Source organism: Lampetra planeri, chromosome 33 (assembly GCF_965212315.1).
Source record: "Lampetra planeri chromosome 33, kcLamPlan1.2.h2, whole genome shotgun sequence".
Lineage (NCBI taxonomy): Eukaryota > Metazoa > Chordata > Hyperoartia > Petromyzontiformes > Petromyzontidae > Lampetra > Lampetra planeri.
This window is the reverse complement of record NC_136139.1, coordinates 2,208,749-2,220,952: the sequence shown is the minus strand read 5'-3', so window position 1 is coordinate 2,220,952 and position 12,204 is coordinate 2,208,749. Positions and strand designations below refer to the sequence as shown.

General features: G+C 49.6%; 1 protein-coding gene across 1 annotated transcript; it reads left to right on the top strand.

The window, feature by feature from the left end:
• Positions 1 to 802: 802 nt before the first annotated feature.
• Positions 803 to 7,619, top strand: LOC144729605 (otoraplin-like). Its single transcript, XM_078609976.1, has 4 exons — positions 803 to 1,198; positions 4,176 to 4,312; positions 5,862 to 5,972; positions 7,178 to 7,619. The coding sequence occupies exons 1-4, from the start codon at positions 1,045 to 1,047 to the stop codon at positions 7,202 to 7,204; spliced, it is 429 nt and encodes a 142-aa protein (XP_078466102.1). The 5' UTR covers positions 803 to 1,044; the 3' UTR covers positions 7,205 to 7,619.
• Positions 7,620 to 12,204: the final 4,585 nt, after the last annotated feature.

The window sequence follows — 12,204 nt, the reverse complement described above, 5'->3', positions numbered from 1 at the left end:
CGTCGTTCTCACGACAGCGATGCAGCGATGCGAAGCGTGGCTCTGTGCCAGGGAGGCAAGAGAGAGAGTCTGGACCGAGATAATGAAAATATATTAACTTCTCACACTGCACTCTCACACTGCAGTGAAAAATCCACTTGCCGTCGTCATAATAATAATATCGTGACTGATCATTATAATTACATCGGAATTGCCTCCTGCTGTCTTAAGAAAACAGGGATAAGAATACAAACCTCCTTCATCGAATCTCGTGTGAGAGTTTTATTCATTTTTTTTAGCAATTTCATCCAACACCGTAATATGCGCCCCGATGTTAGCGACTTTGACAGCTCTGCTGAGCGAGAGACGGAGAGAGAGAGAAGGATGGGGAATCGCCACACCAGCAGGGCACAGGCGAGAGCGTGACACGCTTCATTGTTTATCACGCAATGGTCAATGTGATCGATTGCAACCGTTACACAAAGACAAAAAAAAGCGCAGGGCACGGGCAATATCGATCAACTCACTGGAGTTTGGTAAAGTGCTCTTGCGATTAAATCGCTGGCGAGGATCTGGAGATAGTGGCGGTGGTGGTGGTGGTCGACTCAGCCTCAAATGAGTCCCGGTGACGATTATCGGAACCAGTCCTGAGCCTCCCCTAGGTCGACTCAGCCTCAAATAAGTACCTGGTGCGGTGCGTAACCATCGCCACTGGGGAGACAAATGCAACCCGTGCGGCGTGCCGCCTCCTTCATGAGGTGCCACTCGCTCGCAGCACTTGCCCCCATCAACTTGTCTGTCGAGGCTACACGGGGGGGGGGGAGATCTTTGTCTTGGGTGGCGGTGGTGGGGCTCGCGAGGAGGGGGCAGCGGTGAAGGCGGTGGGCTCTGTGGCACGAGAGGGGGTGGTGGCGTAGGGATGATCGCTGTGTGAACGCTTTAAGCGAGCGAGGAGAGAGGGGGGGGAGGGGAGAGGGGTTATTCCCCAGAGTAAGCGCTTGGCTGCAGGCAGTCGCAGCCCGACAGGTCAGCCAGGGGCACCGAGCGAGTCGCTGCTGAAGCAACATGGCACAGCCACGAGCGAAGACGCCGCCGCCGCTGGTGCTGCTGCTGGGCACGGCGCTGTGCCTGAGCGTCGCGCTCCTCGGCCGCCCATGCGCCGCCGGCTTCATGGACCATCTCTCCAAAACCAAGTTCTGTGCCGACAAGGAATGTACCTGTGAGTAGGAAAGAGAGTTTTTATGATGATGATGGGTGGTGGGTGGTGGTGATGATTTCGTTTGTTTGTTCGGCTTCATTGATAAGGGCATTTGCTGTGCTCCAAATTGATCTCTCTCTGCTCAAATGATGATGACTGGACGCGCGTTCTTCTCCTGTTCGTGGTCCTAAGCTATTAGTGGAAATTCCATATTCCCATGGTAGGGCCCAGTCTTTGTAGGACACTCTGGGTCACCAATGCGGTTGAGCACCGCCCAACCGACTCAAGATTTGAGTCCAAAAAGTTTGCTTGACAACGAGAGCGATGCCACGATAAAATGTGGATTAATATCGCATCTAAATATAACAACTAAATGCAAGCCGGTCTCAAGACAGTGCAGAGGACAGTGTTGAATGTCTATTTTATAGAGACAAAGAGGCCAGTCGGTTACAGGCAGAGTCAAGAAAAAAAAAGATCTTGGAGCTTGGATTTGTACAGGGGGCAGCACAGAGGACTCTGGGAAGAGACAATTCCAGACTAAGTGGGGCAGCAGAAGAGAAGGAGCGAGCTCCCACTGAACAAAGGTTGTCTGTGGGCTTCGACAGAAAGCCTCGGTTGCAGGAGAGACAAATACGTGCGGGGGAGTGGAGAGATATGAGAGGGGGTGACAGAGAGGTAACTAAACTGTTAACTCTTTTTTATTTGACCAGATAAGGCCAATTGAGCTCAGAAACGACCTGGCCACAAATGATAGCTCAACGAAGTGGCTTGTCACGTGGACATGTATAGCAGCAGACAAACACTCTAGACCGGCGGATCTTCACCTTTACTGCAGCCTTGCACCCCTGTGGTTCTCAAGTAGTTGTATTCATGTTCCCGTGCTTAATGTGTGTTTTCGATTAATTACCTTCTAAATAAATGTGGCCGTGTCTCGCGCCCCCACAAAGGGCACCTGGCACCCCCAGTGGGTGCTTGTACCCCAGGCGAAGAGCCACTGCTCCAAGCGCGCATTGATTCGAAATGTGGAGTATAAACAAACATCGGAGGACCCGGAGAAAAATCCACGCGACCTCGACGGGGAAGAGAGAGGGAACACGCAAACTCCAAATATACAACAGGCGTCGGGGTCGAACTCAGGAAACTCGTGCACGCGCAGGCGAGCAGGGGTGAGTCCACGGCGGGGTCGTGGCAGTGCGGTGGCCACGTTGATTGCCGGGGGCGGGTTGAGATGGCGTGGGAAAGTCTGGGAGTGTCTGAAATATTCTGAGTCTGGGAACGCGAGGCCGTACGGGAAGGGAGCTGTAGGCGTGGGGTGAGTGTCTACGTGGCACCAGCAGCAGCTGCTGCTGTTGTTGTTGTTGCCGCTGCTGCTGCTGCTATCGTGAGAAACACAACTGAGAGACGACGCCGATTACCAGACGCCTTGTTGACGCCACCAATATGAAAGTCATGAAGCATTCATCATCATTAGCAACCTCGCATGCAGCTGCGCAATTAACAGACCGCTAACACGATTGCATCAATTAGCAATACTTTTCCGTGACTTTAAAGCAGTGGGTGGTGCAAATTATAATTGTTTTTTTACTGCGACCGATTAAAGTTCCCGTACGCAAGTCACGAGCGCGTAAAAAGCCAACGACTCTCCACCGTCGCCTGTCAGTGGAAGAGCTGCGAGCGAGTGTTGAGCCCCGGGTAACGTGAAGGGCAAGGCACGCACAAGGGCCATGGCGAGACGCGCGCTTGGAATTACACCGAGAGACGGCAAGAGGAGCACGTGGAGCAGACAACACACACGGCTCAGCGGCATCACTCACAACGCGGTGGCTAGGAGATGTTAACTACCTCGCCTGGTATTCAGGAGGTCGTGGGGTTCGATCCCGACCCTGACGCCTGCTGTGTATTTGGAGTTTGCGTGTCTCTCTCTCTCTCACCGTAGTCGCGTGGATTTTTCTCCAGGTCCTCCGGGTTTTCACTCCACGTTTAGAATCAACGTCACGCGTTTAGAGTTTTTGGCTGCTATAAATGTCCACGTGATGATGAGCCCACTTCGTTGAGCTATCAATTGTGGCCAAATCGCTTCTATGAAATAGCTATGTAGCTCAGTGGGCCTTACCTGGTAAAATAAAATAAAAACATGTTTTTAGTTTCGAGTAGGCCTGGGCAGGACGCGGCACTGCTCGAGAAGGGTTGACAGTCAAGGATGTCTGTGTGTATGTTAAACCTCTTTCGCACCATACGTACCCAACCGTGCTCATCGGAGCTGCGAGTAAAGATGTGCGTCATCGTGGACGTGAATACAAATAAAGGACGAACACGGACATGCGAGCCTTGTACTCTCGTGCTAGTTGCCTTGACGTTGATCATTCTCAGCACCAGGCCAGCCCTAGCAGCATTCCGGCGAACGCCGAGTGAGATAGTAGAGCTTGCATCTTGAATCCCTGCCTCACTTGATGCAGCAAATCTGGCTGTGACGGTCCCACCTGATGACGGAGTCTTGTGTTGCCTCGGAAACGTGGTGATTTTTTATTTTTTATTAATTGTAATTTCATTTTTTACCTACGTGACTTTACCGAAAGAACTAAGAGTATGAGATAGGAAGCCCCTGAGTTCGCGAGACACCGAAGTGCAGGGTTGCGCATGCAACGCATGCGCGTGATCCTTCAGGAGATTCAGTCACGACGCATCAACGGCCGCTCACTTACCGATCCTGCTACTATCTTTTTTTTTCTAGATTTGAAGCTTTCGTGACTGCAAGGATTCATATTCTTAGGTTTTTCGACAAAGTCACGTAAGTGAAAAATTAAAATTCATAAAAGTAAAATAAATATTAAATAAAAATCACGACGTTTCGGAGGCAACACAAGCTTCCGTCTTCAGGTGGAACCGTCACAGCACGATAGCTGTATCAAGTGAGAGAAATTCCAAGAAAACAGTCCTTGTATATATACCGTCGTCTTTCTGCTGCCACCCCCCCCCCCCCCGCCACCTCGTCCTGCAGACGTCATCTCGATGGGCCAAGCCACTGGAGACTACTCTGCTCCCGACTGCAGGTTCATCAGCTTCAAGAGCGGCCAAAGCATCTTCATCTACTCCAAATTGAAGCCTTACGACGGCGAGGAGTACTGGCTGGGCAGCGTGAGCGACCCCAACAACCTCCCGTGGCCTCGCGCCCTCCTCTCCCCGCACGCAGTTCACTTCGATGTTTTTTTTTAAATCGCCACTCACGGTCGATCCATTGTAGGGGACGGGTTGGGGTTCGGGTCGTCAAGAGGACAAGAACAACAGCGCGCACATTCCGGTTGAGGAGTTTGACACGGAGCCGAATGGCTCACAGGGCTATACCTAATAAATTAAACTTGAAAATAAATAATAAATGGAGTAGTCGTAGGCTTTCGCGACCAACATTATCCAGAATAACAACAACAACAACAGAATTGGGTTTGGTCGCGTAAATATGAATGCGTCGTTCAAGGCCGTCAACCACCCGACGCAGCCAATCAGCAAAGGTTTGCCACGCAAAAAAAAACTCTTGCCGATGAGTTACCGCATTGGAACCTCATTTGCCAGTAAAAAATATAATAGTTTTTTTACCCTTTTATCTGGCAACAAAACTGACATCTTTTTTACAAGGAGTCATGTTTGCATAGACCACAATACCTGCAGTCATAATGCAAACAAAAAACATAACTCTGATAATGTATGCACTGTCCTTGAAGTTAATTTGGTCCAGATGACGCCAAAAGGCGCCTTTTGGCGTCATCTGATCCAACACCATGTGAGACTAGGCTCTAAGGAAAGCTGTCTCGAGTGTGGACCAAATCAACTTCAAGGACAGTGCATACATTATCAGAGTTATGCTTTTTGTTTGCATTATGACTACAGGTATTGTGGTCTATGCAAACATGACTCCTTGTAAAAAAGGTGTCAGTTTTGTTGCCAGATAAAAAGGTAAAAAAGCAATTATGATGAGTTACCGGTTCAGTTACCGGTTCAGCACAGCGGGTTGTGCGTTGTGGGGGGGGGAGTGAAACCCCGCAAAGTTCACAACTCGAGTCCCGTGACGTCTCGCCCGGCAATCACAACAAGCATCCTCGTGTCTTGCTTGTCGACGTGCGAGACTGGCAGTGGCATCACAGCACCGGAGCGAATCGCGTAATCGCACCTCGTTGCCATCTCGCACTTATCCGCGGGGCGACACGTTCCGAGAATTTAATCGAGGGGACGGTGGTGGTGGTGGTGGCGGTGGTGGTTGTGGTGGTTGTGGTGGGGGACTTCACCCAAACCACAAAAAGTGGAGTCGAGGCGCTGGGCTGGGGGAAGTTTCGGGATCGACGGTGTGACCACTGTTTCATTGCTTTTATGGCTTTATTTTGGTGATTTTCGATACGTTTTTTGGTTTGGCCATGTTTGTTTGTTGTAGTACAGAGTTCGACTGATGGCCTTAATCTAAGTTGTCTTGTTGTTGTTGTTTGACTTGCATCCCACTGGGATTTTTGCACATTTTTGTGTACGGTGCTTTTTCTGCAATATTTTACTGTCTTTTCTTGGATTTTCTGTTTGCACTCAGTCACATATTCACTTTAAGATGTTTCTTGTTCGTGTTTTTGTTTTTTTGTTGCGGTTGCATTCGATTCAAGAGCCGAATGGCTACACGTAATACATGAACTTGAACTTGTGTGGGCAGGTCTACAACGCCCAGGACGTGGCTCAGATGGGGGTCCTGGGCTACTTCCCGAAGAGCATGATCGGTGACGTGCACGAGTTCGCGCCGGCCAAGATAAAGCTGTCGACCAACGTGAGTCGTGGACAATTCGCCACGGAACCTCCCAGCCGGGTCGGCCGGGTCGGACCAAAAGGGCCCCCAAATCCAAATCCCGTACCTCGGCCACGCACTCCGTCGGACGAATTCGCCGACGCGAGACGCTTTTGACCTTCGCTCGGCTCTGTGAACCCAGCGGAGCTTCGCTCGGCATTAGGCCCGTGGCTAACATCAGTAACATCACACAGTTGTCAATCCCTGACCAGTGCCCTACCTTATTACAGACCAATTCAGACCTCATTGGTCACCCCGTGCCTTTATGAATCTCAACGTTCATCCTACAAAGTCCCATCACAAGGGAGAAACACAAACAAATAGACAATAAAAATTGCCCGTATTGAAACGGCTGTACGCCGTATGGACCTGAAAACTCAATTTCCCCGCACAGGAATACGGGGTAAACCGTATGGGTTGACAGCTTTGGCATCATCTGGATCGTTTAAAGCCCCCCCCCCTCCCACCGTCCCACTCCCTGCCTCCCTTCTTCACCAACCAACGCTGACGAGCGTGGATTTGCGGTAAAACGCCTCCGCATGACTGTGGCCTTGCTCCATCCGGCAGTGGATCGAGAAAGGACCCCGACATTTCAACGATCACCTCCGATTGGAGGCATCCATTACACGCTTTGCGCGTCCCATTCAAACAAATCTTAGGCTGCCCTGACGCGGTTGTCTGAGTATGACCACCTGCATGTGAAACTGTAGCCGTGTTGCTCTGCGTCGTCGACATCATCAGCCGTGCGAACGAAATAAGATTCAAATGAATCGGCACCCTCGACGTCACGCAGCGCATCTTGAGACGATCTACTTTGTATTGGAACACAGAAGGTTTGTAAGCGTGTGGAGGTTTACGATGGTGGGCCCCGTGAGTTATACGGCATTCCAGAAGTTATCGCGTAGACCATCTTGTAGCGAGGAGCTGGGATTTGAGAGTTTAAGTTTAAATGTAAGTTTTTTTTTAACCCGGTGAGAACTCCAGAGACCAGGATAGTCTCATTTGCAGGAGTGAGTGGGTGGGTGATGAAGTGAGTGATTGAGCGAGTGGTTGAGTGGCAGGATGGATGGTTGAGTGAACTCAAGTTTCACGTTGTCGTTTCTTTAGCCGGGTGAGAGCGCACAGAACCCAAACCGAGTCCCACTCGCAGCGCTTTTGTGACGCGCATCTTTCTTGTTCCCAAACAGGACTTGGACTTTTACTGCGACTCTTAAAAATGGGAGAAAACTGCACGGATAATTACCCCAAGAGGAAGAGCAGGAATTACAGCAAGTGCAGGAATTCCAGGAAAAGCAGGAATTCCAACAAGTCTCGGAGATTATTTTGCCAAGACCGAAATGTATGGGGCGTTTGCTCGGCATACACTTCGTTTAATGTATCATGCTTAGTGGCAATACTCATTATTGTAAAGCTTGCAATTGCTACTTTTCAAACGTACGTAAAAGCATTTATTCTGATCCAAGACGGTGAATAGCGCGTTCGCTTAAATATTAAAATGGTTAAGAACAAAGAGATGTTTAAGAACAAAGATGGTTAAGTCCGAAGATGTGAAGAAATGGATGGGTTCTTATCACAACCATTCTGTCTCGCTGCCATATTTGATTAAAAACCAATTACGGTTTGCCAGAATGGCACACGTCCCGCGTTTGCTTTGATCGCGAATTTTAAATAATATATTTTGCCTCGATTAACGTGTATAATTAAAATATGAGCGGGGCTGTGGGTGCGGATGTACACACACACACACGGAGCATTTCGCTTTGTGTTTGCGTTCGCTTACGGCTTTCATCATCACATTTCATTTCTCTCTGCCCGTTCGCACGCTAGCGTTGAACTTTACAAAAGAAGCTGGGAATCCAGTGGTTTATATTTCAAAGAGCGGCACGTGTTCTTTGTCTAAGGATACAGGTGGATTTTCCGTATCGACACAAAAAAAAACACCAGCACCGTACTTTGTGTTGTCATCTCCGTGAAGCCCTCTCCGGAATCTCGGTCCTTCTCTCTCCACCCTCGACCTCTGTCCGTTTCATCTTCTCCGCCGCTCGTCCTGACCTTTCCCGCTCTCTCTCTCACTCTGAACACTTTAAACTATTTTTTGTTCTTTAATTTGACCAGGTAAGGCCCACTGAGCTACTACATAGCTCTGTCTTTTTTTTCGAAAGCCACCTGAGCCATCGCAACTGATGCGTTGTCTTTGTACTGATTGCCTTTTGGCGTTGGTCTCTGGTCTGACACCGGTGAGACGAGGCCCCAAAGAAGGTTGTCTCTGCTGTAGGCCAATCAGTTTCAAAGACAATGCCATAGATGATCAGAGCATGTTCATTTGCATGTTCACCAGAAGCACGTGTGGTTAATGCGAACTTGATTTTGGTTTGCCTCGATTCAGCCTAGCCTCCTTATCACCTACCCTGTGCCCCGCTACACGGAACGTCGACCGCGAACCGAATGCCCCCTCTCTCTCTCTCGCCGAGCCTGCCGTGGGCACGCTCTCCCCTCCTCCCCTCTCGATCAGCGGAAACTGTCCGATGGATTTTGGAAGAGACACGAAGCCCCCCCCCCTCGACTCTTCGCCCACCCCTTCAAGCGCCTTCTCAAACGCAACATCTTTTTTTTACTTTTAACCGAGCTGATCTCTGGGTCACTGCACTCGAGCGAGTCAAAATTGTGCGCGTTACAAATTAGCATCATTATCATTCTTATTAAAGCCTTGAACGCCGCCGATCGAACAATATCGATTATTTCCTTTTTTTCACCAGCTGCAAAACACGGCAGTGATGCAATTCCTCGAATTGCATCGGTGGCAAACCGGACGCGTCTCGTGCCAGCATCGCCAGAACGAAGAAAACTTCACACGACGATAACCAAACGTCAGCGTTGAGGTTGGCCAAGTTGACGAGACGTTCCAAAGCCACCACTGGTATTTTAGGCTTCTTCGCAGGGAGCTCTCGCCTCTGAGGTTAAGTCAAAATACCAAAAAGTGCACTTCGTCGACAACAACAATAAAAAAAAAGGTTTATATTGTGGCGTTTGAACATCTTGACACCTGTTTTGTTGCCAGAAAGGGTAAAACTCTATTCTTATTTTTTCAAACAATAAAAATAATAAACTTGGCTCATCTGGAATAGCTGCTCAAGGCTGTCACGAAGGGCGCTTCACAGACGCGGTCTGCGGCAGTTTCGCAGGAGGGGGGGGGGGGGACGCTGTTGCTGTGTGTCGTCAAAATCGAAAATATTTGTTTCCAATTTGGCAAAGTTGGACCATGACGGCGGCAGAGTGTGGCCGACTCTTGCGAATGTCGTCACGGCATCTTTGACGTCCAATAACCACAATAATAACCATATTTTATGGTTATAATGTTGTGGTTATTGGACCCTCAGCATTGACCAGGGCGGCCTGTCGGGTTTGAACCGGGAACCTCTGCAACAAGCGGCGAACACCGTGTAATCGTCTCCTCCACACCCCCTCAACAAAAAAACAATAGGTAAAGGTGCAGCCCTGCAATTGCTTCCTAATTCCGGGGCTGATAGCAGCGAGGGAGTATATAAATCGGTCCTGCCCACACCACCAACCCGCATTGACCAGCGTGCATGTGTGTATGTATGTAGAACTTCTTTGGCACCGTACGTAGCCGACCGTACTAATCCGAGGTGAAGTATGGTCGAACAACTCCCATGACCGTGACGAAAGGAGCTTCATAGCTCATTGGGTTACGTCACGAACACATTCATGCCGAGGGAGCTGGTAGGAACGTTGGGTTACTCGGTCAATGGCCAGGGTCAACGGCGGCGTGGTGTATTCCGCAAAATATGCCCGACTGTGAGGGCGGGCACAAGCCGGCGTGAGTAGGTTAAACGTTGAGTTTTATAAGGGCACCACGGCGTGACCAGCCCCTCCCCACCCAGCCCCACCCCTCCCACCTCCCCACCCAGCCCCACCCTCCGCACCCAGCCCCTCCCCATTCTCCCCACCCAGCCCCTCCCTGCACGACGAACGGATCGACATAATAATCCCCTTTGGGCTTGGTGTAACCAGGAGGTTCCTACCAGTATAAACATTCTGGTTACGAAATACAGCTTCAAGAAACGTTACTTGACTTCACTCATTGCATTTCGAACAAAAAATGTTGTTCCAATCATCCGAAGCGTACGCTGGACTTCGAACGTGTGGGAGAGGCCTTCATCCAGTAGTGGATCGACAAAGGGCTGTACTGTACACACGAGGAGTATTTAAAATAATGGCATATCCTTGCCCAGTCTTCAACAAAGGGGCACCTCTGAATTGAAACTTTTTTTTTTACGAGAGCATAGGCATAATTTGATTTCAGGCGAAATCAATGCCTCTGACATTTCCCATCAGATGTGATGAATGAGACTTGGACACAATTTTGCGATCACCGTAATTCGTCAGTGGCATAGTTTTTTTTTGTTACCACAGTCGAAGAAGCACGCGACGGCTTTTCATTCGTGCGAGCGTCAAAGTTCAATTTCGGCCTTGAGAACTGAGAAGGCAGAAATTAATTGAGAGCAGGGTGAGCCACATTGTCGTCTACTTTTTAAGCAAATCAGTCACACACATTGTACACGCGGACGTTCACGGCATGCAGCGATGCCGACATATTTAGCATCTATCACCAATTCCATCCTAATTATGCTATTTAGAGTCAATGTTATTTTTTTAGTCTTCCGTCATCCCTCGATCGATCCGAGGGGTGTGGCCGCACCACGGGCGATCCTTCGCCACTGACTTCCGTCTTCTGCTGTCTTCGTTTTTTTCCGGCGTGAGCCTCGTGTTATCCATCCGCTGTCAACCTTTAGTCTTCCCTCGCGCACGTGACCCGGGTATTGTGCATGCTGCCAAAAAAGCACTCACACGTGCTCCGGTGTCAATGCCGGATTATCGTCGTAGCACATGGAGCTACAAATGCTCAGAGCCCTGCACTTTCAAGGGCCCCGCGCTAAATGCGTTAAAGCTATCAATTCCAGTCCAGTAATTTTGCCCTAGCTCTATTATGATAGTGTTATACTGCCTTCAACTTTTATGAGCGACTGGGTGTTTTAGGTTAGCGATGTGTCGTATTATCTGGGCTGTATAGCAAATGAAAAAATATTATAGCTTTACTATGCAAGTTAAAAAATGTATGCGTTTGAATATTAATGTTTGTTATTTAGGGTCCCTTAATATAACAAATGCTACAGGCCCCGCACTAGCTTAATCCGGCACGTGCTCCGGTCAATACATTTCGTCGCGACTCACAACTTGGTTATGGGCGTGGGTTCAGATCGCTCGAGTGGAATGTGTGTCGTACACCCTCCTCCACCCGACACAGCCCGGTGAATGAAGCCGTCACGTGACGAACGCACGCGCCAGCGTGTGACCGCTCCCGTCAGCACCCGGTGCGTTGTGGACAGCGATCCGCCAAGATTCGTTAAAAAAAAAACCCCGTTGCGGATTACGGTGGGTGGGAACGTTGTGGAAAAGGCCCGAGGCACATTTCACTTGGGCAATCCGACTCCCGGCGCCGATCAATTCCGAATCGCATTGGTTTGCGAAATCCGACGCCGTTAAATCTATTGAATCGTCGTTAACTTCGCCCGCCTTCAGTAAGTGCCCTGGGTGAGCATGCTCCGTCTTGTTTCCAGCCACAAATATCGTCACTTGTTTCTGCGGTCTGCTTGTCCGTGGCCTTCCTTTTGCTCAATTGTCCTGAGCCACGCCGTGCATAATTCTCTCAGACTAAGCTCTTTAATTATTTCCCGCAGTACATTTCTATTGGTCGTTAGGTAGCATTCCCACCAGCCTTTCATGGTACAGCACACGTAGATTCCATTAGTCAATCCACTGCTAGATGCCGGCAAATATACGTCGTGCGGGTCCTGGGGGGTTGTTTGGCCATACTTCACCACGCTGGTCAGTGCGGGTCTGGTGAAGTCGGGGAGCATACACAAGTTGGGGGGGCACCGAAGTGCAGTACAACAATAGATTCGCTGCGCTGCACTGTCTTTGCTTGACTCAACAATCCCCTGACACTGGTTTTATGACACAGAGAGGTGTGAAATAAGGCCACGGAGTTGATAATCAGTAGAATACAACTCGAAACATCATTGTTGGGAGTTTGTAGTATTGTATGTGGATTGAGATTTCAAAGGCCCTGCCGTCTCGAATGTTGTACTGGGCAGCTGGACGAAGAAGAAGAAATGCGAGTCCGACACAATCC

Bases quoted from the DNA above. Each gene is read 5' to 3' on its own strand.
- LOC144729605 (XM_078609976.1), top strand. From the start codon at position 1,045: ATGGCACAGCCACGAGCGAAGACGCCGCCGCCGCTGGTGCTGCTGCTG. The intron at 4,313-5,861 runs GTGAGCGACCCC...TTGTGTGGGCAG, and splicing joins AGGAGTACTGGCTGGGCAGC to GTCTACAACGCCCAGGACGT. The intron at 5,973-7,177 runs GTGAGTCGTGGA...GTTCCCAAACAG, and splicing joins AGATAAAGCTGTCGACCAAC to GACTTGGACTTTTACTGCGA.